Genomic DNA, 27160 nt, shown 5'->3' on the forward strand with positions numbered 1-27160 from the left:
TGACGCTCTTTGAAGTTTTTCTTTTTTAAATAACATTTAGAAATTAAATCTCTCATTTATTTTCATGCTACCAAACACAATCATTCATCACTTAACTCTTCTTCAATGCCTACTTTCAGAATAAAGAACCAGGTCAGTGAAAACGAATACTGAGCTGGTAAAGTAGCTACAGTGATCCAATTGATTAATAATTAAATTCATACCTTGTGACCTTGGTGTTTTCCATATTCTTTGCAGACACAGCACATGAGTGGGCTAGTTTGACAACCTTCTTCTAAGCAAACAAACTCAATGGCATGCACCTGGTGCTGAGAGCACATGGTTTTCTCATGAGGTTTATCAGCTAGAGGAACTCGCCTGTGCTTTGCTAATGTCTTTGTAGAATGAGTAACTTGAGAACACTCAGAGCACAAATGAGTTGCACACACAGTGCAATATACAGATGCAAGGTGAGCTTCATCTTCATCACAACGAATGATGCTCTGATAAACAAAAAATTAATGCCTTAAAATTGAACCCAATCAGTATAACATGACAAATTTTTAAATATAGAATCCCATAATCTTTTTAGCTTTACTGACCAATATTTACATATGAAAATATATTGGTCATTAAGCACAAAGGTCATTCAATACTCATCCGAGAAACATTCATTTCTACAGGTAAGAAGCTATTTCCAAGATTAACTGACCAATATATGTTATGAATTTGAAGCCAAAAATAAAACTATTCTCGTAGATTCATATTCGGTGCAAAGATCTCTTCCACCAAATCCCCTCACTTTACACAAAAGAAACTAAACCATAGAGAAGTCAAAAGTCTTTTTTTAAAACTACAAAAATCTGATACTAAACATAACCCCATAGCTTTAAGTATTAGTTGTCATGATGATGTACAGGAAGGACAGAAGCACAAATACTATTTAGAAAATGTAGGAATTAGCTGTAAGCTTTTAAAAACATAGTTGTCTGGACGCTAATCTGAGAAATTCTTATTTCAACAGGTTGTGGATGAACCCTAGACTTGTATATATTTTTCTAATTATACACCACATATTTTAATAGCTCCACAGGTGAGTCTATTGCACAATCATGGCAGAAAACCACTGATTTAAGCAAATAATTAAAAAAAAAAAATAGGCCAGGCTCAGTGGCTCACACCTGTAATCCCAGCACTTTAAGAAGGCTGAGGCAGGTAATCACTTGAGGCCAGGAGTAAGAGACCAGTCTGGCCAACATGGAGAAACTCTATCTCTACTAAACATCCAAAAATTGGTCAGGTGTGGTGGTGCACACCTGTAATTCCAGCTACTCAGGTAGCTGAGGCACAAGAATCACTTGAAGCCAGGAGGCAGAGACTGCAGGTAACTGAGATCACGCCACTGCACTCCAGCAAGGGTGACAGAGCAAGACTCTGTCTTAAAAAATAACAATTAATAAACAAATAAAACCTATATGTAAGCATCTAAATATTATTTCTAGTTTTCAGGAATTACAAAAAATAATTACTAAATAATTATTTTTATTTCAAGTAGATAAAATATTACATGTCAGATAATCAAGAATGCTTTGAACACTTTTACTAAACGTTAAAAGGCCATAAGTGGAAGGGGAGAAATTTAGTATAAATTTTTTCAAAAATAAAAATGTTTAAATACATCAGTGGTGTCATTCATTATCACATTAAATAAAAAACGAATCCAAAGTGGAAGAGTTTTGTTTGCAATTATAAGAAGTGTATATATGTACCATAAAAATTCAGGTCTTCTGTTTTCCAGACCTGACAAATAAATAAATTATAAATTATAAAGTCAACATTAGCTAACAGTAATGTCTTTTGAAGTAAAGATTTAGCACATGAAAGAACTGCAGAAATTTTAGAAAACAGAGTGTTGCAGTTTGAAATTAATTTCACTGATTCACTTCAGTATAAAGAAATCATCATCTAATAAAAGAGAAGCAGAAAGCAATCCGACATTTTTTTTCTTGATACAAATATGTGGTTTGCAAGTTGATCACCAAAATCATTAACTGATATTTACTCCAAATATATTTCTATCCATAATAGCCTATGAAAGCCATGTCCTATAGTACATATGTGCAGCTGTGCAAATAATACGTAAGTGCTAAAAATATACTTTTACATTATTAAAAAATCCAGTGTTCATGGATTCTAATATTTACCAGATATCTACCTGTATGGATAAAGACAGTACATCTATACAAAGTTTAACTTTTTCTTGAAGATAGAATAGTAACAATTCCCTCAGAAGCTACTGCTATCTTTAAGGCAATTTTCCCTGTATATTAAATGGCCTCTTACATGGAGTTTTACTTTCTCTCATTGAGTTTTTCTGTTGACTAATTTACTTTTGCATCCTCTGCTCCACTGTTGCTTACTTATCTTTCTTACTATGCTATAATCTTCTTCCTCTTTTCACTTTATCCTTGGTAGAACTGAATTATGATAAGGGAAAAAAAGTTCACACATAAGGCATAGTTTAGGCATCGTATTTTCAAATAATTCTAGTTCTACTTTTTTCTCTTGGGAATAGTGCTGGCCTTTAGAACTGTAATGTAATGCAAAGTTGTGTTTCTAGAAATTTACCTGCTGAATTAAATGAGGTAATATTGTGCTAATAATGGCATATATTAAAAGAAAAATTCATGCTCGTAACAAATATTTCACCAAGTATGATCAATACCTCTCCAGATATCCCAATGGATTCTTCTGCAGCTCCATATTGACCAATAGGCCCATTCTGCAGTCGTTCCAAAAGTTCCAATAAAGCAAAATTTTTTTTCAAGCCCCAGACACCTGAATCTCCTAGAATATAAAAACAAAAACTAAATCTAACAAAATGGACTATTAATCGTTTTACCCATACCTCAAAAGTAATTTCTAATCCATATAGTTCAGTCGTTAATGTCTAAATTTGAAAAATTCAAATTTTCCCCATTATTTGATACCAAAATAATTGCTTTGTTAATACTCTCTTTTAAAAAACAGAAGAATCCCTCAGGCTTCCAAGTAGAAACACACTTTAAAATTTATTATTTTTTGGCCAGGCGCATTGGCTCACGACTGTAATCCCAGCAGTTTGGGAGGCTGAGACGGGCAGATCACTTAAGGCCAGGAGTTCAAGACCAGCCCGGTCAACATGGTCAAATCCTGTCTCTACTACAAATATGAAAATTAACCAGGTGTGGCGTCAGGTGCCTGTAAACCCAGCCACTCAGGAGGCCGAGGGACGAGAATCACTTGAACCCGGGAGGTGGAGGTTGCAGTGAGCCAAGATCATAGCACTACACTCCAACCTGGGTGACACAGCAAGACTCTATCTCAAAAAAGAAATAAAAAAAAAAAATCTAAATACACATTAAAAAAATTAAGGTGGTAAAGGCTGCACAACAATATGAATGAACTTAATGCCACTAAACTTAGAAGTAGTTAAAATGGCAAATTTTATGCTATATATATATTTTGCCACAGCTTAAAAAAGTTATTTAAATCTCTTTTACTTTTTTTTTTTTTTGAGACAGAGTCTTGCTATGTCACCCAGGCTGGTGTGCAGTAGCACGATCTCGGCTCATTGCAATCTCCACCTTCTGGGTTCAAGCGATTCTCGTGCCTCAGCCTCCCAAGTGGCTGGGACTACAGGTGCATGCCACCACGCTCAGCTGATTTTTTGTATATTTTGGTAGAGACGGGGTTTCACCATGCTGGCCGGGCTGGTCTCAAACTCCTGGCCTAAAGTGATCTGCCTGCCTTAGCCTCCGTGCCCAGCCTATTTCTCTATCAGTTAATTTTACAAGTCCTATTTTGTCACTGACTTTTACTATATATGCTAAAACAAGCATTTTCAAATACTTTTTGCAGCAACCTAACTTAAGAAATACATATAACTTTGTAACCCAGGACAACATACAAACTCTTCCTAAACCTATGAATAAAACTCAGATCTGTTAGCAGAAGGAATATTTGTTATGGTAAACTCCTATGCAACAAATACCACATACCATCTGATATAGCTGCCACCTAACACATATTCATTAAATGAATAAATATATAAAAGGTTGATGGAGTCATTGCCTGCAGGGCTCCCCTTCCTCTTGGCTCTTAAAAAAAAAAAAAAAAAAAAAAGCCATTCCATGTTGTGGTTCTCCCAACTAGACTGAACATATTTATCCTCAGCCTTGCCCCAAGAAGGCTTTCTCCTTAATTTTTAACACATATTCTACAACAAGTTGAGTTCTCTCTATTTACATAAAGGTTAAGAAGTACACTAAGTGATCATTTAAAAATACAGTTGTGACAATTTTCTAAATATCCAATCATTATATAATGAATGCATACAAAAAAACTTCTAGCATTACTAGGTAGTGCCTAATATTTATCACTGAATTCTCTAAGTGTCAAAACAACTCCATAATCTCAATGGCTTAACACAACAGAGTTTTACTTTTTGCTCATGCAACATCTCAGGGGTTAGGGAAGACAAGAGAGACTGTTCTCCACTGACCACAAACAGGAACACAGGCTACCCAGCCTCCAATCATTTGGACCACCTCACTGTAGCAGGGAGAAGAATTTACTTTGAAAATCATAAACCTTCTCTTATCAACTTCTACCTGGATGCTAACACTTCACTTCTGCAAACAATTCACTGATCAATGGACATCACACAGTGATGTGTAAGAGGGCAAGGAAGTGTAATTTCACCATATGAGCAGAAGAAAATCAGCAATATTGCTGAACAGTATCAATAACTACTCATATTCTTCTTGTACTAGAGAGGAATTCTGATTCAGAATTCAGAGAAGTCAGAGAGGAGGATGGATGTATTCAGTCTAGTTCCGTGTCGTAAATTTCTAGTTTTGTTAAACATTGAGGTAGTAACTCTTCACACTGTGGTATTAATGTAGAGAAGGTAAAGTGCTCTTCAAAAAGGTAGAAGAATCAGGCGTGGTGGCTCACACCTATAATCCCAGCAATTTGGGAGGCCGAGGTGGGTGGATCACTTGAGGTCAGGAGTTCAAGACCAGCCAGGCCAACATAGTGAAACCCCATCTCTACTAAAAATACACAGATTAGTCAGGCGTGGTGGCAGGTGCCTGTAGTCCCAGCTATTCAGGAGGCTGAGGCGGAAGAATCACTTGAACTCTGGAGGTAGAGGCTGCAGTGAGCTGAGATTGCACCACAGCACTCCAGCCTGGGTGACGGAGTAACACTCTGCTTTAAAAAAAAAAAAAAAGTAGAAGAAAGGTTCTATCCTCTATTTGAAAAACATTACTATTTCTTTTACTTTTTTTTGTTTGTTTGTCTGAGACGAGTTTTGCTCTTGTCGCCCAGGCTGGAGGGCAATGGCGCGATCTAGGCTCACTGCAACCTCCATCTCCCAGGTTCAAGTGATTCTCCTGCCTCAGCCTCCTGAGTAGCTGGGATTACAGGCATCCACCATCACGCCCAGCTAATTTTTACATTTTTAGAAGAGAAGGGGTCTCACCATGTTGTCCAGGCTGGCCTTGAACTCCTGATTTCAGGTGATCCACCCACCTCGGCCTTGCAAAGTTCTGGATTACAGGTGTGAGCCACCTTGCCTGGCCTAAGTATAGTTTTATATAAAGAAATAGTATGATATATGCATATCTCAAAGAATAAAAGACCAAATAAAAGTACAGAAACTTTCCCAATCCCTACTTATTTCTTGGCTACTAGTAAGTTAACACTATCTATAATGTTATTATTGTCCTATATTAGTTGTCAGGCAAATAGACTATTTATATACATCAAAGATCACCAAAACCTTAAAAACCCTTCTTTCTCCAGAAAATATTTTAAAACCATGTTTCTTAGCATTTTAAAGTCTTCCAGCCTAAAATTATAGGTACTCTTGCTTCCTTTTTTGGTGGATAAATTATTTTTAATGTGTTCCACTTGAAAAATAGTATGAATATATTAAAATTGTCTTACATAGTGCAACTGACCTGAAAAAAAAAATGGCAACCTTAAACTCTTTTGGAGAAAACTCCCTTATCAAAAAGAGTAAACTTACAAAACTTATGTTTGTAAAATCATTGTTCAAATGTTAGTAAATGCTATTATTTCCAAATCTGGTACCTGAAAATAACTTAGTTTGAAATATATAAAGCAAGTGTTAAAAGTATACAGAAAACCAAAAAAAATCCACAAACCCTTCAAACTCATTTTAACAGAAAATACAGAGTAATTATCACAAGCTACAAACACTTCTGTCCTTGATATTAGTAAATAAAAACATGCTGAGACTCAATGACTTATCTGTATTTTCATTATTGGCTTATTTATTTGTAAAGAAAACATTGTTTTATTGGGTTAATGGCTTCAGGCAAATGATTCATTCTGTGATGCATATTCTTATTTATTTGAATCAGGGTAACATGTTTTTCTCAGGTGTCTTAAAGCTCTTTACAGGTAAGTATTGAATATAAACATCTCAGAAGACAAAATAAAATTAGTAACTAAGCGTGAGATAGTTTATAGCTTGAAGATTATTCACCTTAATAGAAACTCAGGCTTTCTGAAACTTTCTGGGAATTTTATCATTCTAAAAATCAAGTGGAAGGAAATTGTTTCCTATGACATTTTCATTACATGAACAATTTTCAATCTTAAATCCATACAAATACTTTTCCTACCTAGGTCTGTTACTTGTCGATCAAATGGGCAACGGATTGCTCTTCCATGAAGAGGTAGGCGAGTGAGACAGTCATGACAGACTGTATGGCCACAAAGCAAAAGGCGAGGAACTTTGTCTCCTTGCAAAGAAAAGACGTCTTCACAAACTCCACACTCTAGCACCTAATATTTGAAAACGAAGGATGTACTCTTTAAACCATTTTAAAAGCATACATATTTTAGGTATATAAGAAAATTCACCTAATATATTGAATCAACATTGTTACTTTATTCCTCCATGAAAAAGAACTATGTAAGTTGTAAAATCTTAAATCACTTTTAAGTCATTCCATCTGACAGACCCTGCCAAAATTATATCGTAACGAAATATCTTTGAAATACTAATAGTAGTGTTAGGGGCAAAGATGCTGTAAACTAACATCTTCATTATCTTTTGAAAATTATGATTTCACTCATTACATCTGAATCTGTACAAACAATATGTAATTCTACTGAAGGCGGGTTCTTAAGCAATTTCTCTGCAACTACCTAACCCATCATTAATTTCAACACAAATAAACTATCATTAATTTCAACAAAAATAATCTAAAATATGTGCTAACAATTACCCCTGTTAATGATAAAGAACTTGTTAAGAAAAGACTACAACTAACTTTCATGTTTCTGGTATCTAATGTACATTAAATAATACAAAGTCAAAAAAGCAGTCACCTTAAATTTCAATTCCTGTGCTCTATCAATAAATATAGCTCTGAATCAGAAATTAGTTTGTCTATCTAATTCTAGTTACAGACACATGACTTGCACAAGGCTACACAGTCAGTCAAAAGAAAGGCTATTTATCAGCATATTCTGATTCTCAAGTCCATATGTTTATGTTTTATAAATAGTCAACAAATTGTATTTATAGCAATAAAGCATTTTCAGCACTTATTTCTAAGTATATTTGTAGTGTTTCATTAATTTTTTTTAAATACCCACACTGTACTATTCAATCATACCTCAAACTCCTGTCATTCAAGACCCACTACAATCTGGTCCCTGTTCTACTGCTTCACTGCCACACTCTTCTGACCCTGTGCTCCAACTATATCCAACAGCTTATAGTTCTCAGAACATGAGAAACTGTTTCATGTTTCTTCATGCTAATACTGAGGAAAGGACTATACTTGTCCTTTGGGCCCCCAAGTACTCTGTATAAGCGTCTACCATAACACCCAAAATGCTTTAATACCTTGGTTTTCTAGTCTGTCTTTCCCTGTTAGACCAAAAAACCCTCAGGAACAGGGTATTTTAAATACCAAGTTCCTAGTGCTTACATAAAGTCTAGTAAAATAATTTAAAAACAATTAAGCTCAACATCATCAAACACACAACACAAGGTAAAAAACAGAAAACCCAAGGCAGAAATCAGACTAAATCTACTACGATTTTAAACCTAACTCTGTAATTAACTTGGACTTTGGGCTTGAGATACAAATATGTTTCACCATGAAGTGATAATTCATAATTGCTTTGTATATTATTATGGTTCAAAAGAAATTTAAATTTAGTCTTTCAATGTAAATAAGGGTTTGGGAAGAGAAAAATAAATAAAAATAAGAAACAAAAAAAATTGTTCACAGAAAAGACGATGAAAATTCTTTACATGAAAAGATGTTCAATCTAACTCATAACAAGAAAAATGCAAATTAAGGCTAGGCACGGTGGCTCATGCCTGTAATTCCAACACTTTGGGAGGCCGAGGCAAGTGGATCATCTGAGGTCAGGAGCTCGAGACCAGCCTGGACAACACGGTGAAATTCCTTCTGTAGTAAAAATACAAAAAAATTAGCCAGGCATGGTGGTGGGCGCCTGTAATCCCAGTTTACTCAGGAGGCTGAGGCAGGATAATCGATTGAGCCTGGGAGGCGGAGGCTGCACTGAGCCAAGATCACAGAGTGAGACTCGGTCTCAAAAAAATAAAGAAACAAAAAAATGCAAATCAAAGCTACATCAAAATACTTTTTTTTTCAGATTAGATCAAAAATGTTGGTAACACTTTGTTAGTGAAGGTGTGGGAAAGCAGACACTGTCATACATTACTAATTGCTATGAAATGTTTATTGAGCAATACAGCTTTTATGAAGGGCAACCTGTCAATACTTACCAAGTTTAAGTAACTCAGTAATTCTAGTTGCAGGAATTTATCCTACAAGCATATTAGACATGTGTGACAAAATCTGTATGTTAGTCCTTAAAGCATCATTTGCATTAGCAAAAAATTGGAAACAAAGTAAATACACATCAATATCAGCTTGGAAAATAAATTATGGCACATTCATAATACTATAAAACTATATAGGATAGTGAGAAAGATGACGTTTTTCATGTACACACAGAATGATTTCATATGATTAAAACAAAAATGATAAATAGAATATACTCATTTTTGCATAAAGGTGGGGAAAGAGCAAATTTTTATATTGTTGTATAAACGTACTGTCTTCCTGGAAGGATACATAGGACACCAGTAACACTGGAACATCGGTTCCCCATGAGAAAGAGAAACAGCTAGGGAACAGCTACCCATGTATAATTCTATCTATTATTCATATATACACATACTTCAATTCATCCTACATTTTTTAAAAAGGGGAAAGTTTCACGTTATCAAATCCATTTAGGTCAGGCACCGTGGCTCACACCTGTAATCACAGCACTTTGGGACACCAAGGCAAGAGGACTGCTAGAGGTCAGGAGTTCAAGACCAGCCTGGGCAACACAGTGAGACCCTGTCTCTACAAAAAAATAAAAAACTGAGGTGGGAGGATCACTTGAGCCCAGGAGGTTGAGGTTGCTATGAGCCATGATTGTGCCATTGCACTCCCACCTGGGTGACAGAATGAGAACCTGCCTCAAAAAAAAAAAATTCAATTAAATATAGAAAAAATATTCACAGGCCAGGCACGGTGGCTTATGCCTGTAATCCCAGCACTTTGGGAGGCCGAGGTGGGTGGATCACGAGGTCAGGATATCGAGACCATCCTGGCTAACACAGTGAAACCCCATCTCTACTAAAAATACAAAAAATTAGCCGGGCACGGTGGTGGGCGCCTATAGTCCCAGCTACTTGGGAGGCTGAGGCAGGAGAATGGCATGAACCTGGGAGGTGGAGCTTGCAGTGAGCCGAGATTGTGCCACTGCACTCCAGCCTAGGCGACAGAGCAAGACTCCGACTCAAAAAAAAAAAAAATCACAATAGAATTTGATATAAAATAAATGCAACATTTTATAAATGCTGTATTGAAACTCTAATAAATTAAATTTGTTTATAAACTCCAAAGAACCATATTAAAATTTTGTTTAGTTCATTTCAATCCTGTATCTCTGATCCCACCACTGTACAAGATTTAAAAGAATTTCCTTATGCTGTTACCGTATTTTTCAAAAAGCACTAATAAAATTCCATTGATTAGCAAACCAAACACAGGTCCGAAAATAAAGTTACTAGACTATTTTGCATCAACTTGGTAAATAATACAGCAAGAAAATATTTCCTCAGTATCTATGAATAGGAATTGTGGTTAACAGCAAAAAGCCCTAGATAGGAAAAAGCTCTTAATTTTACATTTCACAAAATGCCAAAACAGCTTCAAACTTATTACATGTAAATCAAACTGTAATCAATCAGATTATATATATATATATTTTTTTTTTCTTTCTTTTTTTTGAGAAAGGGTCTCACTCTTTCTCAAAAAAAAAGGGTCAGCCAGGCTGGAATGTAGTGGCCTGAGCATGGTTCACTGCAGCCTCGACCTCCCGAGCTCAAGCAATCCTCCTGCCTCAGACTCCCAAGTAGCTGGTACCACAGGCATGTGCCACCATGCCTGGCTAATTTTTTTAATTATTATTTGTAGAGGTTGGGTCTCACTATGTTGCCAAGGCTGGTCTCAAACTCCAGGGCTCAAGCAATCCTCCCACCTTAGCCTCCCAAAGTGTGAGATTAAAGGTGTGAGCCACTGTGCCCAGTCTCAGACTAAATTTTAAAAGGCCTAAGAAGACTCACTAAGCAAAAGAAACTGTGATACATTTTTACATGTCAGTTATTTCAAAATATCAGATTTTTTATTTTTTATTTTTCAGATGGAGTCTCACTCTGTCACCCAGGCTGGAATGTAGTAGCACAATCTCGGCTCACTGCAACCTCCCCCTCCTGGGTTCAAGTGATTCTCCTGATCAGCCTCCTGAGTAACTGGGATTAACAGGCCCACACCACAATGCCTGGCTACTTTTTGTATTATTAGTAGAGACAGGGTTTGGCCATGCTGGCCAGGCTAGTCTCGAACTCCTGACCTCAAGTGATCAGCCCACTTCGGCCTCCCAAAGTGCTTCCCAGGCACTTTGTGCTTTACAGACGTGTGCCACCGCGCCTAGCCATATCAGATTTTTATGTTACTGGTTTCTCTAATGATAAAAACCATGTAATTATCAACTTGTTCACAAGCACAAGGCCATTTTACACAGTATTAGCATTATATACTTCAATTTTTACCTTCCAATAAATACTTATTGCTTTCATCTATACAAATGACAGTAAGGTTTTTTTCAGTTTATACCCCTATAGCTACTACAAATTATGGCATGAAGATTTTGTCAGAAAGGACTATTTTATTGCACAGTTCAGGAACATTTTACATGTTAAGATGAAAATGAACAAGGTGAGCCTCTGATGTATCAAATTCTGTGCTGTAACAAACTGGAGTTACATCAGGCTTTGGTACACTTTTGAGACTATAAGGCAAACAGCGTAACAACAAAATAGATACTGCAATGATACCCCTTCCAATTATGAAATAAAACTTAAACTTCAAGTTAATTCACAAAGTACTCTGCAAGTATTCTCTACTTAGCAAAAGCACAATTCAATAAATAAAATCTCAATCACACAACATGCCTAATAACGAGGGCTCTTTTGCGTTATCAGATATGCTGTGCACCTGTAGAATAACTTCATTACTACCTAAAGGTCATCTGAATCAACGACCACCAATACTGACTGATACTAAATTGTGGGAAGAAATGTCTCACTTGCTGTCATACAAAACCAACATTAACTGAATAATCGTAGGTGTCTATTTTTCAAGACGTTAAAAGAACTTCATATATTATCCTGTTCGGTAATTCTTAACCCTGGTTACATATTAAAATAACTTATGGGCATTCCTAAAATCTACTGTTGTTGTCAACCTCATCAGAACTGGAGGAGGAGTGCATCAGTAGTGTACTAAAAATCTTCAGTGATCCTAATATGCAGCCAGGAATGAGAATTTTCAATCTCTTAGATTAGAGATGCTCCCGAAGGTTACTCTATAAAACCAATGAGATCAGTTCTCCCCTCCAGATCTCTCCGTGCACAAGTGTGGAAGGGAAAAATGACTGCCACATATTTCAAATGATTTTTTAGCAAATTCATTCTGGAGCATTTATACATGGTAGAATCTCAAACTTCAAGCATAAGGAAATTCATTAACTCTATCGTTAACGCCCAGCTATGACGATGTTGCAGACTTCTGAAAAGTGTTAATAGACTGTACTACTAACAGGAGAGAGGGCAGCTCAGCCAGTAACAGATGTCTCATTACAGACGCAGTACAATAGGGAAAAGCATAGGCTTTAAAGCCGGTCAACCCGGGGCTCTGCCACACACTGTTTACCTAAACCTGGATTTCCTCCCTGTAAAATGGGAATTAACATCTACTTCATAAGTAGATATTAACGAGCTAAAACACCTAACGTAGTACGTAGTTACGATGACGATGGGCCAATTTATAATACTAAGCTAACTAATGCCTGTTGAGTTTAACTAAAAGCAGAGGACCTGGAGAAAAGACCGGTCTAGGTCACTGGACCGCAAGCTCCTTTTCATAAATGTTCCGATTATGACATGTCATGAGCAGAAGACCAGGCAACTTCAGGCCATAGGAGAGAAAGGATGCAGAGGAGAGGACAAGACTTGTAAAGCCAAAAGGGGCCCAGAGGCCGCGCATCCCACCCATCGAAGCCTGGGCCGTGGCGATGCAGCCAGGTCTCCAGGATGAACCGAAGGGAGGCCAATGGTGGAGAACAGAGCACGCAAGGTCCCTCACCTTCACTACAGCTGTCCCCCGGCTGCCCTGCCGGCCACTGTCTACTCCCGCTCCAAGCTTGTTTACAACCAGAGTAGCCATCCTCGTAGGAGTAGCGCCACAGATGCAGCCTTCAGAGTCCTCAACTGAGAGGCGGGGTTAAGCCACCTACCCAGAGGCCTCTGCGCACGCCACCGGCGCACAGGCGCAGTAGGACACAGGGCGCCGCTTAGCCGACTCTTACTCCTCCTCCCTGCAGTCGTGGGGTACTTCGTTGCACAGCCTCGCGCATGGGCACTTTTGTTATTTTTCATTACGTAGTCTGCAACTGCTGGAGGAAAGACAAGGAAAAAAAAAAAAAAGAAGGGATAAAACAGAATTAAAGTTTTGGGGTGAAACTCCAGCTCCTTTAATGATTTTTCCTCTCGAATCGCAAACCAACCAGGGTGTAAACTGAGGGCGGTGAAGGGATACGGGCATCTCCCTGCATGCAACGCGATTTTCGTATAAACTACAAATCCCAGCATGCCACTCTCTCTTTTATTTATTTATTTTTTTTAAACTCCGGCAAAGTTGGCCTTTGGGAGGCGGCGTATTGTAACCGAGGGGTGGTTTCTTTTCCTGAAGTCGCGATGTGCGATAGCAGATGGAAAACAAAGTGTTTTATGCATACGTTTCTAAGATAAAAGAAATGGACTTGGTGAGAAGAAGCCAGTCTGTAAAGAACACAGTAAGAAAATTTAAGGTACCACCACCGGAGAGAAGTTGAAAGTGCGTTTGACTTCTGGTCTTGCCAAACGCGAGGTTTTCCGTTTCCTTCCGGGCCAAGTTGAACCTGTCCAGCCCCCGTAGGCCGTGGGTCAAAAGTGCTGGTCAAAATGGAAGTGAATCCCCCTAAACAGGAGCACCTGCTGGCGCTGAAAGGTAAACTTTTGCGAACCTGAGTACCCGTTTTCTGTTTTCTTCCCTTCCCTATTTATCGAAGCCTTTGCCATGTAGGCCTCAGCCTTCTTAAACACTGTCAGTGCTCGCCCTCCTGCTCTGTCCTTTGGCGCCAGGCGGGAGGAAGCGATTTCGCCTGGATGCTTTTTAGGTTTACGGGCTCCTTTCTAGAATGAAATAGATACCTGGTAAATCACTCTCTGATCTATGCTGCTTCAGTCACGAGATTTTAGCGGCAGAAGCTGACGTCCCGCTCCTACCGTGGAGATCTCTGTGAACTAAGATGAATTACAGCGGGCATGTAAAGTGCTTTTTCCTTCTGTCTCTCGTTTCTTCCTGTGGCACTGACGAAGTTATCAGGCTTCAGTTTCCCCTGTAAAATTAGTATTGCATAACAGTAGTGCAAAGAATTTAGCAATATATAGTAATACAACATATAACTTAGATTTATTAAAAACAAACTGCAGTTTACTTCAAAGCACTGTGTATGTGGGAAATATGTCCGAGATCTAATGTCAACTCTCATTTTTTGTACACAGCCATTTTGAGTAAGTTTGGTGATTTAATTAGATCTTTATTTAGGAAAAAACAGCAGGCTTTTTTTTTTTTAGGACAATTTTTATTTTTTTTTATTTTTAATGCCTATTTTCTGGAAATCTTTTTATTTGAAATCTTTTCAGCTTTATTTTATTTTTTACTACAACAAATGCACTTTTTGTTTCTTGGATGCTCTAACACGGGGTTAACAATGACTTATTGAATGAGCTGAGGAAATGCTCAATAAACATTTGGGTTCAATTGAATTGCACTTATTTTACTTGTGGCATCCATTTTGAGGAACACATCCTTCCCATTATGATGTAGTCATCAGACATTCTAGAAGCTCATCAGTCTCATATAATGATGCCTGTGTTAGCGAGATTGTCTCTTACTGTGGAACTTTGTAATGTTAAGTTATACAGTGATGGGACCTCTAAGCTTAACCTGAGCAAATGATCTAGGCTAAAATGGAGACTAAAATGGATTGTTACTCGTGGAGAAGAGGGAAAAGAAGAAAAGCAACTAATTGTCATGTTCTTTATCTCGCGATCTCACTTCAAGTATGTGGAGTAAATATTAATTCTCAGAGTTTAAGCAAGTTTTCCAAGATCACATAGCTAGTAAGTGATTGAGGCAGTGTTTCAACGCAAGGCCTACCTCTCTCTTTCCAAGAGTTCATGTTGCCTCCTAATGAATGAAACGGCATTCTCAGAAATAATTCCTCTACCAACTACTCTGATGGGAATTTGGAACAGTTCTATTAGCTGCTACGTGTGATTTATACAAATTAGAAGCTATTAAAAACAGTTGAATTCCAGCTGGGCGCGGTGGCTCATGCCTGTAACCCCAGCACTTTGGGAGGCCGAGGCGGGTGATCACGAGGTCAGGAGATCGAGACCATCCTGGCTAACACTGTGAAACCCCGTCTCTACTAAAAATACAAAAAATTAGCCTGGCTTGGTGACAGGCGCCAGTAGTCCCAGCTACTAGGGAGGCTGAGGCAGGAGAATGGGGTGAACCCGGGAGGTGGAGCTTACAGTGACCCGAGATCGCGCCACTGCACCCTAGCCTAGGTGACAGAGCCAGAGACTCCGTCTCATAAAACAAACAAACAAAAAGTTAAATTCCAGTGATACAGAGACTGCCACTGAGAATTTTTAGTTTTCTGTTATTCTTTGTTTTCCAAAATAAAGGATACCTAAGAAAGAATATTTCAGCAGCCTAAGCCAGGCGTGGTGGCTCATGCCTGTAATAGCACTTTGGGAGGCCGAGGCTGGCAGATCACTTGAGGTCAGGAGTTTGAGACCAGCCTGGCCAACATGGTGAAAACCCGTCTATACTAAAAATACAAAAATTAGCCAGGTATGGTGGTGGACATCTGTAATTCCAACTACTTGGGAGACTGAGGCAAGAGAATCGCTTTAACCTAGGAGGCAGAAGCTGCAGTAAGCTGAGATTGTGCCATTGCACTCCAGCCTGGGTGACAGAGTGAGACCCTGTCTCAAAAAAAAAAAAAAAAGAATAAACAGCCTAAACTGGTAAGTGCTTTAAAATTGATAGTTTCAACTTTATTAAACCTCTTTGGTACCATCTTCTAGTTAACCCATTGTTCTAGTTGATCAACAGTTTTCACAGCATTTCAATTTACTGATGCTGGATGCCAAATGTATCAATTTAAGTGGTCATTTAGGTTCACTTTATCTTTTAATATGTAAAATGTTAAAGATAATATTTTGTTATTCTTGGTTGGGTGAGGTGGCTGATCACTTGAGTTCAAGAGTTCGAGACCAGCCTAGCCAATATTATGAAACCCCATCTCTGCTGAAAATACAAAAATGCCAGGCATGATGGTGTGCACCAGTGGTCCCAGCTACTCAGGAGGCTGAGGCACAAGAATCACTTGAACTCTGGAGGCGAAGGTTGCTGTAAGCCAAGATCGTACCTCTGCACTCCAGCCTGGGTGACAGAGTGAGAATCTGTCTCAAAAAAAAAAAAAAAAAATGTCTCTTGAGTATAACACTGATTGACTTTAGACAAGAGAATTACTCGATGCCATATTTTACAATGTGAAGGTGTAAGGAACAGGGAAGAAAAACATGAGTGCATTATTCTTGAAAGAATATGTGATAACATTTAGATCCGTATTTAAAATTATGGATGTTAAAGATCACAATTATTTATGAATTTGAGAGTTGTCAGATCTGTTAGTGGGCAGTATCAGTAGGTAAAAAGAATCATGAAATTAGTTATTCTTCTGACTCTAGAATCGGACAGTGATTCTATTGTGACATCATGACAAGAGTCCATACTCATGGTTATCCTAGCAGTGGGAGAACCCTCATCAAGTAATTCTCTAATGATTTTGGGGGAGAAGTGATTCAACTTATTTTTTTCTGCAGTTAAGATGTGAAAAAGCCTGTTTTATGGCTCCTACTGCTTTGGGTCTGATTAGGAAGCCTAACTTGCAGATATTGGAAGGCTCTATTCTTAAGCCTATGTACCATATATCGGAATTTATTATCAGTGACTTAATTTGGGGCAACTTGAGGACTTCTGTGCTCTAAGAGAAAAAAATAGGAGTCTAGACTTCTTGTTCTCCTCCAAATTGGAATTCAAAAGCCATGGTATTAGGGTCCCCATGCTGTTTAATTGCCTGGGTTATGAGGAGAAGACAGTGTCACAAAACTGGTTCTTAGCCTGGTTAAACCATATTAGCAAAGTTAAACCATATGCATGGTTTTAGTTTTTACTGTAGAGAATGACATGAAATCATCAAATATTCTATCTATATATTTGTTTGGTGGAATCCATATAATTTTTTTTTTGAGACAGAGTCTTACCCTGTCACCCAGGCTGGAGTGCAATGGGAGTGCAGTGGTGCGATCTCAGTTCACTGCAAACCTCCACCTCCCGGGTTCAAGTGATTCTCCTGCCTTAGCCTCCCGAGTAGCTGGGATTACAGGCACAGGCCACCGCAGCCGGCTGTTTTTTGTATTTTTAGTAGAGATGGGGTTTCACCATGTTGGCCAGGCTGGTCTCAAACTCCTGACCTCGTGATCTGCCCACCTTGGCCCCCATAAAGTGCTGGGATTACAGGTGAGCCACCACACCTGGCAGATCTATATAATTTTAAGTATAAAATGATTACTTTTCTTCCAGACAGATTAGAATTTTTTTTTTCTTTTTTTTCTTTTTAATGAGATGAAGTCTTGCTCTGTCGCCCAGGCTGAGTGGCACGATCTCAGCTCACTGCAACCTCTGGCTCTCAGGTTCAGGGTATTCTCCTGCCTCAGCTACTCTAGTAGCTGGGACTACAGGCATGCACCACCACACTCCGCTAATTTTTTTTTTGTATTTTGAGTAGAGACAGGTTTTTACCATGTTGGATTAGAATTTACAGTGATTTTATTGTCCTCAATTTAGTTGCCTCAAATTTTTAAATATTACATTTTTTGTTAATTTTCTTCATATGAAAACAATATTTTAAGATTCATTTACTCTTTGTTTCTGCTAAAGTTTTAAGACTTATTACTTAATATAGTAATATTGATACTTCCAAGTCCTTTATATCTGTTGAGTTAAACATATTGACTACTAGCATTTTTAGGCTGGAAGTGATTTTATAGGGCATCTAATTTAGATTCCTTATTTTGGTAAGAGAAAGAATTTTCAGGTTTGTAGATTACATTCACATTTACCAAAAGGACTTTTGTAGGCAGAATATCCCTACTATATCTTATTCTTTGCAATACTTCTACTTTAGGTCCTGTTTCCCTCTGATTTGGCAAGAGAGACAATCTTGCAATGATAGATTTACATTCTAGCTCTGAGGAGTTCAGCTAAGAAATTTTTCTCATCACTAAGAGTAACTGGATTACTGCAGAATGACTACAGAAGTAATATTACATTATCGTCCATATGAGAGTGATCCCACACAACTGCCAAAAATTGTGGAAAAAGCAATTCAAGACTTTCCTACTCGTCCGCTATCAAGATTTATACCTTGGTTTCCATATGATGGGTCCAAGCTTCCACTCAGACCTAAAAGATCACCACCTGTGATTTCTCGAGAGGCAGCTGAAGATGTGAAACAGTACTTAACCATTTCAGAACATGATGCTAAGTCACACAATTATGATTGCACAGTAGATCTATTGGAGTTTCAACCTTGTTTGAAAAAGCAGCATTTAACCTCGTCACACGCATTGAAGGAACAGACTAATTCTGGAAATCTGGGTAAACAATCAGAGAAGGGAAAACAGCACAACAGGAGATCTTGGAGTATTTCCCTTCCCAGCAATAATTGTACTGAAAAAGTTTCTCCTTTGTCTAAAAAATTGCAAGATAGTTTAAAGGCACTAAATTTACACTCACTTTATAGAGCAAGATGGACAATAGAACACACTATTTGTAACAGCCAAACTCTGGAAGACATTTGGACAAAACTCAATCAAATTATTAGGCACAATGAACTTCCATCTTGTAATGCTACAATTCAGAGGCATTTAGGCCAAATATGGGTGTTCTGTGATATTATGTATTGTGAATATGTGGGAAGTCTTCTTAAAGGAAGATTAGCTCTTTCTGGAAAAATTAATTTATTTGTGCATAAATATGGTGTTATTTTTAGTATGTAATAAATTCCACTGATTGTCAAAAAGAATATTCTGAATGAAATGAATATGGATTGAAATAGATGAAATAATTTTTACAGATTTTTAAATTTTTAGTGGCTTTTTAGAATTCCTAGGCTTGTCAATTAAGTCAAGAACTTTCTGAGTTCTACTTATTAGCAGCCTTCTTTTAAATGTGATAAATTATTGTTTACACTGAATATGAAGGTAAAAATGTTCTGTGCCTTTCGTTTTGTTACAAACTGTGATTGAATTAGTCTTATGAATTAAGTTGTATAGTTTGGATTTTGGTTAATCTCTAAAATCTAATTTTACTGTAGTTTTTTCTTTACTCACCTCAAGTGTAATTTTTTAAAAAATAAAACTCAAAACAATTCTCTTTGGAATGCTCTTTATGTGGCATGAATGTAGTTCAAAGTGGGAGACTAGTCTAGATTCATTATGATGTTTCCAAATATATGTAATAATAATTGATAGGCTGTTTTCAAACAAAGATACAAAATGTATACTTCGCTTAAAACTATAATGTATCTTTAAGACTATAAACTGTTTTGAAGGAAAGTATCAAATGTTGAATAAGGGATCAAACTATTGTCTATTTCTTCTAATACAGATAATTCAGTATATGATAGTTAGTGCTAATTATTACTTGGCTGATGATTAGAGTCATTGTAGGTTCCCCATAAGCATAATCTTGTAATTGGTTTTACACATCACCTCATAAAAATGCTCAAAGAGATTAAAACAATAAAAGTTTTGTACAAGCACGTATATTTGTTTAACATATTTAAATGCCTACTTTGCACTAGGTGCTAGGATATATTAGGGAAGGAGACAGACATGGACCTTGCCCTCATGCAGCTTACATGTCGTTACTACTATTAAACACACCAGCTCCCTAAGAAAAATAAGGGTGCACTTACTAGGAATATAGACATGTTTACCTTGAAGCACAGTGCCTATCATGGTAGGAGCTTGGTAATGCATGGTAAATGTTCCCTTCAGAGGGATTCTTCATAGCCTGAGATGGCTGAGGTTGCTTAAAATGGAAGTCCACTGATTTTGTTTTTCTTTCTAACTTTTATTTTAGGTTCAAGGGGTACATGTGCAGATTTGTGATATGGGTAAATTGTGTGCCACAGGGGTTTGGTGTACAAATAGTTTTGTCACCCAGGTAATCAGCATAATACCCAATAGGTATTTTTTTAGTCCTCATCCCCCTGTCACCTTCCACCCTCAAATAGGCCTCAGTGTCTATTGTTCTCTTCTTTGTGTCCATGTATACTCATTGTTTATCTCTCACTTATGAGAATACGTGGTATTTGGTTTTCTGTTCCTGCGTAAATTGGCTTAGGATAATGGCCTGCAGTTGCATCTGTGTTGCTGCAAAGGCCATAATCTGAAAATATGAAGAAAAAAGTTGCTTTTAATACCAGTTTGGAATCGCTTTATTTTTAATGGAGGATCATTTTTTACCCACCATCTCATCACCTGCAAACTACAGGAATCATGAAAAACTAAGCTTTATAGTACTTTTGTTTATAATAGAAATTTGAACCTATAATAAGCAAATATGTTAGCTACACGTTTGGGTGAACTCCGGGGCACTAAAAAAAAAAAAAAAAAATACGTTTTAGGATTCCCTTGAGACTGTATTTTCTCTTTATTCAGATTTCTTTTCTAATGAAATGAAAATAATAATGGGGAAGAAATAGAAAACACCAACTAGTACTAAAAGTGAACTTACCAGCCTGGGCAACATAGTAAAACCCCATCTCTACAAAAAATACAGAAGTTAACCAGGCATGGTAGCATGTGACAGTAGTCCCAGCCTCTTGGTGGGCAGGGGGAAGGGGTGCGTCTGAGGCAGGAGGATCACTTGAGCTCAGGAGGTCAAGACTGCAGTCATCCATGATCATACCACTGTAGTCCAACCTGGGTAACAAAGTGAGACCCTGTCTCAAAAAAAATAAGTGATTTTAGCTGTGGGAGAAACTGCCTCCTCTGTATCACTTTCAAGGGCACCTTTTTATGTTTTCAGGGCACTTTTTAATCTGTTTTCTTAGTTAAAAATAAGAGTGAAGGTTGGAAACACCTCCCCATATTCATCTGTAGCTGATTGATACTCTTTTTGGAATAGATTCCTACTTTGAAATCCCATGGGATATTTCTGGTAAGGCATGACATTCCAGGTTTATGGCTCTAGGCTTATAATTAATAATTATTATAGAGAATTTTTTAACAGAGTGAAATCACCAGGGTTCAAATCTAGATTCTACCACTTATCTACTAATATAGTCCTTTGTATGCAAATTACCCTCTACAGGCATTGTCAATGCCCTATCTGTATATTGGGATTAATGTAATACCAACTTAGAGAGTACTCATGAGAATTAAATGTGTTCAGCTTGTAAAATATTTAGCATAATGCCTGGCGCTAGTAAATGCTCAGTAAATGCTAGCTATACAAAGTAACTTCAGAAATTTTAAGGGTAGCATTTGTTGAGTATTTCAAAAGCCAGCTGCTTAATATAGCAGGTTATTATTGGCCTCAGTTTCTGAAACTTACACTTTCAAAATAATGTCAGTTATTTAGGGACTTTCATGAAGTGCTCATTATTTTATTCAGGGAAGATCTGAATAGCAGAACCTACACCAAATACGGATGCTACAAAACTGAACGTAGTACATAAGAGCCTACACTTCATGGAGTTTGGAAAGGAGTCAAGGTACCATGAGAGAAACAGAATGACCTGTTAACTTTTTTTCTCAAAAAGATGACATTTAAGCTGAAACCAGAATGAGAAAGCCACTAAATTTGATATGAATACCATAGTTGGTTAATTAGTAGTTGGGCGGTGCATTTTTACATATGCTAGAACGCTACTTATATTCTGAATTGACCATGTAGGTCTATAGTCTTTATAGTATTTTGGCTTTGATTTGAAGGAATATATATATATATATTTTTTTTTGAGATGGAGTCTTGCTCTGTTGCCCAGGCTAGAGTGCAGTTGGTGCCATCTTGGCTCACTGCAAGCTCTACCTCCTGGATTCACCCCATTTTCCTGCCTCAGCCTCCCGAGTAGCTGGGACTACTGGCGCCCGCCACCACGCCCGGCTAATTTTTGTTTAGTAGAGACAGAGTTTCACCATGTTAGCCAGGATGATCTCGATCTCCTGACCTCGTGATCCACCCGCCTTGGCACTCCCAAAGTGCTGGGATTATAGGCATGAGCCACCGCGCCTGGCCAGACTTGATAATGAACTAGCCCTCTGTGATTCATTTTCTGAAAATTTTTACAAGTTTTTATTATTTTTAAATTTTATGTTTTTGTTTTTATTTTGATGTGGTCAAATGACACTCTAGAAGAAACTGAAAAAGATTTTTAAAAAAATTATAGAGTGTTTACTCTCATTAGATTATATTTAATATTCTATTTCAATTTTTTTTACTTTTCTGTGGCTTTTTGTTTGTTTAATTTATATTTAAAATGAATTTTTTAGTTAAATTTTATTTTTCCAGATAGCTAATAACCATTTGTCTTTGTGCCTTATAATGAAAAATCCTTTTACTAATTGATTTTTTAACTTTTAATCCCTTAATTGATTTTTTTTTTTTTTTTTTTTTTTTTTTTGGTCAAGACGTTTTTTTAAAATCTCTCTCCCAACTATTTCTTTTTCTTTTTTTTTTTTTTTTTTTTTTTTTTTTGAGATGGAGTCTTGCTCTGTCGCCTGGGATGGAGTGCAGTGCCACGATCTCAGCTCACTGCAGCCTCCGCCTCCCGGGTTCACGCCATTCTCCTGCCTCAGCCTCCTGAGTAGCTGGGACTACAAGTCCCCGCCACCACACCCATCTAATTTTTTGTATTTTTAGTAGAGACGGGGTTTCACCGTGTTAGCCAGGATGGTCTCAATTCCCTGACCTCGTGATCCGCCCACCTCGGCCTCCAAAAGTGCTGGGATTACAGGTGTGAGCCACCGTGCCCAGCCACTCCCAGCTGTTTCTTTATATAAGTATATCCTATCTTTTTTTCGAAAAACTAATATATCGGTATGGTCTTAATAAGCCGATTAGTTGATTATGGATTTAAATATGTTATAATATATAGTAAATTCAGTTCTTCCTCTTTTTTTCCTCCGTTAATTTCCTTAGCTTATTTTCATCTATTTGTTTCTTTAGATAAACTTTAGACACATTCTATCATGTTGCAAAAATAAATCTTAGTTTTGGTTAGAATTATATAAACCTATATGTTAACTGACATTTTTATAATTTCTACACAGAATTAATATTACTTAAAGAAACACTTGGGTGGGCGTGGTGGCTCATGCCTGTAATCCCAGCACTTTGGGAGGCCAAGGTAGGCAGATCACTCGAGGTCAGGAGTTCGAGACCAGCCTGGCCAACATGGGGATACCCCGTCTCTATTAAAACTACAAAAAATAATAGTAATAACCAGGCATGGTGGTGCATTCCTGTAATCCCAACTACTTGGGAGACTGAGGCAGGAGAATTGCTTGAACCTGGGAGGCAGAGGTTGCAGTGAGCCAAGATTGCGCCACTACACTCCAGCCTGGGTGACAGAGTAAGGCTCTGTCTCAAAACAAACAAACAAACAAAAAAACACTTAGTGAGCTTCCAATGTTAATATTTTGTTGATATTGTTTACAGCGAAGTCACTTAGACTTTTTAAAGCCTTATGCTCCTAATATTCTTTAAGCTTTAAAAATTTTATTTTCCAGTTTTTCTATAATGAATGTATATTGTATTTATATTTACTTTTTATAATTCATAAGTTGTAAATGGTTCTTATATAAGATTCTTTTGTAACATTAAAATTCTTAATAAATCACTGATATGTGATAACCTTAGGAAGTATGTAGTATTATGTTTAAGAAGTATTTAGGTTATATTTTATGTTAGTATAAAATGGATGAATATCATACACTAGACTTGAGAATATTAACCCTAAGCAGTATTAATGTTTTGTTTTCTTTTACTTTTTTACTTCACAGTGATGCGGCTGACTAAGCCTACTTTATTCACCAATATCCCAGTAACATGTGAAGAGAAAGACTTACCTGGTATGGCACATGCTTTCCTCTATTTGCACCTAGGGAAAAGTTGAAACCTGAATTGCCTACATTAACTTGGACTAAGCCTAGCCCTGTGAATTTTATGCTAACCATTTGCTGGATTCTTTGTTGCCTATTTTTGTATCATGTGAAAGGTGGCCATCTGAGTAACAGGTCTTACTTATACTCTGCAAGTCCAAATTATGTTGATATCATATGGCAATATGAGACTTACAGTTTAAGATACATTCATATTCATAATACTATTAAAATTGCCTTCATCCTCAAGTGTTGCATCAATGTATATATTAGCATTCCCTTTGTTTAGAATTGTTGGGGCTTTCTCTAGTATATTTTCTATCTCATGACGTACATTTTTCTTTGTTTCTAAAGTGTCCATTCCCTGTGAGATCAGAATTTTTTTGACATGATTTGTTGTATTAAAATCTAGAAGTTAGACTTTTTAAATATCATTTTTGTCAAGAGGTTGTTTTTTAAAATATCTCTCCTAGTTCTTTATGTAAGAAAAAGTTATTTAAAAGGTAGATGTTAGAATTTTATGTTTTTCTCTTCATTCAGGAGATCTCTTTAACCAACTGATGAGAGATGATCCGTCAACTGTTAATGGTGCAGAAGTTTTAATGTTGGGAGAAATGCTGACTTTACCACAAAATTTTGGGTAAGAATGACATATTCACATAAGAAACCTTGTAAAGCCTACAAATTATGTTTTCAAAAAAGAACTATGGGATGGGGAAACGCTCATGATACATTTCCTTTTTTTTTTTTTTTCTGAGATGGAGTCTCGCACTGTTGCCCAGGCTGGAGTGCAGTGGTGCCATCTCTGCTTAGTGTAGCCTCCACCCACTGGGTTCAAGCCATTCTCCTGCCTCAGCCTCCCCAGTGGCTAGGACTACAGGCGCACACACTGCCCTGGCTAATTTTTGTGTTTTTAGTAGAGACCGTGTTTCGCTATGTTAGCCAGGCTGACCTTGAACTCCTGATCTCAGGTGATCCACCCACCTCAGCCTCCCAAAGTGCTGGGATTACAGGCGTGAGCCACCACGCCTAGCACATGATACATTTGAGGGGCAAAAAGATTATTAAAAAATCATACTATGTGATTATGGCTTTCTGTTTTTTTAAAAAAAAGATATATACCAAAATAAAATGTTAATAGTGGTTCCTAGGATAATAGAATTTTTACTTTCTTCTTTAGATCTTACTATATTTTTAATGGCCATATACTTTTTTAACTACTAATGTAAATGTCTTTTTCAGAAGCCACTCTGTTTTTTGCCTCATAGTCCTCTCCCAAAATGAGTTATCAGACTTGTCAGCTAATTAGGAACTCTAAATTTATTTCTTCTGTTATTCTTAGCTGTATTATTATTCTAGATTAATAATAAGGTAGAAGCCTCTGGTTCCACTCTGTAACAGACAGAATTTGAGACAGAAGGAAATTTTACAGATTGTTTTTATAGTTTTACAGAATGTGGTCATTGACTAGCGTCTTGAAAAACTGTAAAAAATATAAAACTATGTAAGATAAAACCACTGGTGATTTTTATTCAGATAACTTAGGAAATAAAATAAATTGGTAAAAATACCCCAATATCAATAACTTAGAGCTCTTCTACATTCAGGGAATAAGTTATTGCAAGAATAGAAACTTGGCTTTCTCTAACCTATTCAAATACAAATCCTGACTTTAGCATAGATCTAATTTCAGTGAGTCTTATCTCTAGTGAGGCTGGCATTTTGTACAGTAAAGGCCAAATATATCATGTTTTATAGATTACATCCATATTTTGATTTGCACTAGGTAATGAATGAGTGGCCTAGTGTGAACAAAGGAATGTTGAAACAATATTTCACCAGATTTCTATCCTTTAGTAAATGTTTCTCCATTTGAAGTCCTTCGTGATTCTCACACAGAATATCTAATGTAAAACCTGAATGGGTCCAGATGCGGTGGCTCATGCCTGTAATCCCAGCACTCTGAGAGGCCGAGGCGAGCGGATCATAAAGTCAGGAGATCGAGACCATCATGACTAACACGGTGAAACCCCATCTCTACCAAACATACAAAAAATTAGCTGGGCATGGTGGCAGGCACCTGTAGTCTCAGCTACTCGGGAGGCTGAGGCAGGAGAATGGGATGAACCTGGGAGATGGAGCTTGCAGTGAGCCAAGATCGCGCCACTGCACTCCAGCCTGGACAACAGAGCGAGACTCAGTCTCAAAAAAAAAAAAAAAAAAGAAACGTGAATGGATTTCTGCCTAAATAAATACTTGTTTTATTTTACAGGAATATATTTTTGGGAGAGACCTTTTCCAGTTATATCAGCGTTCATAATGATAGCAATCAAGTTGTAAAAGACATATTGGTAAAAGTAAGTAACATTCTTACTTGGGATGTATTTTACTGTTTAACAAAGGTTTTTTTTAGGCTAGGCATGGTGGCTCATACCTGTAATCCCAGCAGTTTAGGAGGCTGAGGCAGGTGGATCACCTGAGGTCAGAAGTTCAAGACCAGCCTGGCCAACGTGGTGAAACCCCATCTCTACTAAAAATACAAAAATGAGCTGGGTGTGGTGGTGCACACATGCAGTCCCAGCTACTTGGCAGGCTAAGGCAGGAGAGGCTAAGGCTTGAACCCAGGAGGTGAAGGTTGCAGTGAGCCAAGATCATGCCACTGCACTCCAGCCTGGGTGACAGAGTTAGACTCCATCTCAAATAAAAAAAAAAGAAAGAAAAAGAAAAAAGGTTTTTTTATATCTATTATGTTGTTGGCACTTCATTAAATGCATGTTTAATACAATAATTTTTAATTGTCATTAACAAGCACTAATGAATGCCTAAAGTTATAAAGTATTATGCTAGGCATGAAACCATTTTTCCTATTCAGCAAGGTTTGTGATTGCTTGGGTGAGAAAATGTACCAGTCAAAGGTAAACAGCAGTTTAGCATTTGTTAATGTATGTCATAAACATAGAGGAGGAAAGATCACTGGAGATTATATCAATCAGGAAGGTTTTTTAGGGGAGAGGGAAAGCGAAGAGGATCTTGAAAGAATGGAAGAATACAGATAACAAGGCAAGGGAGACATGGTAATCAGAGGCAGAGACATAGCGATACACATGTGTTCTTTTAACAGCGACCATATTTCACTTGGTA

General features: G+C 37.3%; 3 protein-coding genes across 11 annotated transcripts in view; 2 read left to right on the forward strand and 1 right to left on the reverse strand.

The window, feature by feature from the left end:
- The window catches only part of TRIM23 (tripartite motif containing 23), a 43343-nt gene extending 30410 nt beyond the window's left edge, over positions 1–12933 (reverse strand). For all 3 annotated transcript variants that reach the window (XM_073993532.1, XM_005557029.5, XM_015451553.4), the window contains exons 1-4: positions 12807–12933; positions 6678–6840; positions 2705–2826; positions 204–482 (exon numbers count right to left, since the gene is read on the reverse strand). In XM_073993532.1, coding sequence (XP_073849633.1) covers positions 204–482; positions 2705–2826; positions 6678–6840; positions 12807–12887 — 645 coding nt within the window. In that variant the 5' untranslated portion in view covers positions 12888–12933. The remainder of the gene's footprint in view (positions 1–203; positions 483–2704; positions 2827–6677; positions 6841–12806) is intronic.
- A 427-nt stretch (positions 12934–13360) lies between these two features.
- The window catches only part of TRAPPC13 (trafficking protein particle complex subunit 13), a 41424-nt gene continuing 27624 nt past the window's right edge, over positions 13361–27160 (forward strand). For all 7 annotated transcript variants that reach the window (XM_005557024.5, XM_073993533.1, XM_073993534.1 and 4 more), the window contains exons 1-4: positions 13361–13709; positions 23921–23989; positions 24560–24659; positions 26292–26376. In XM_005557024.5, coding sequence (XP_005557081.1) covers positions 13664–13709; positions 23921–23989; positions 24560–24659; positions 26292–26376 — 300 coding nt within the window. In that variant the 5' untranslated portion in view covers positions 13361–13663. The remainder of the gene's footprint in view (positions 13710–23920; positions 23990–24559; positions 24660–26291; positions 26377–27160) is intronic.
- SHLD3 (shieldin complex subunit 3) lies at positions 13607–19668 on the forward strand. The gene is made up of 2 exons (XM_045393790.3): positions 13607–13709; positions 18031–19668. Exon 2 carries the CDS (start codon positions 18152–18154, stop codon positions 18902–18904), a length of 753 nt encoding a protein of 250 aa, XP_045249725.1. The 5' UTR covers positions 13607–13709; positions 18031–18151; the 3' UTR covers positions 18905–19668.

This window comes from Macaca fascicularis, chromosome 6, assembly GCF_037993035.2.
Source record: "Macaca fascicularis isolate 582-1 chromosome 6, T2T-MFA8v1.1".
In the NCBI taxonomy this organism is placed as follows: Eukaryota; Metazoa; Chordata; class Mammalia; order Primates; family Cercopithecidae; genus Macaca; species Macaca fascicularis.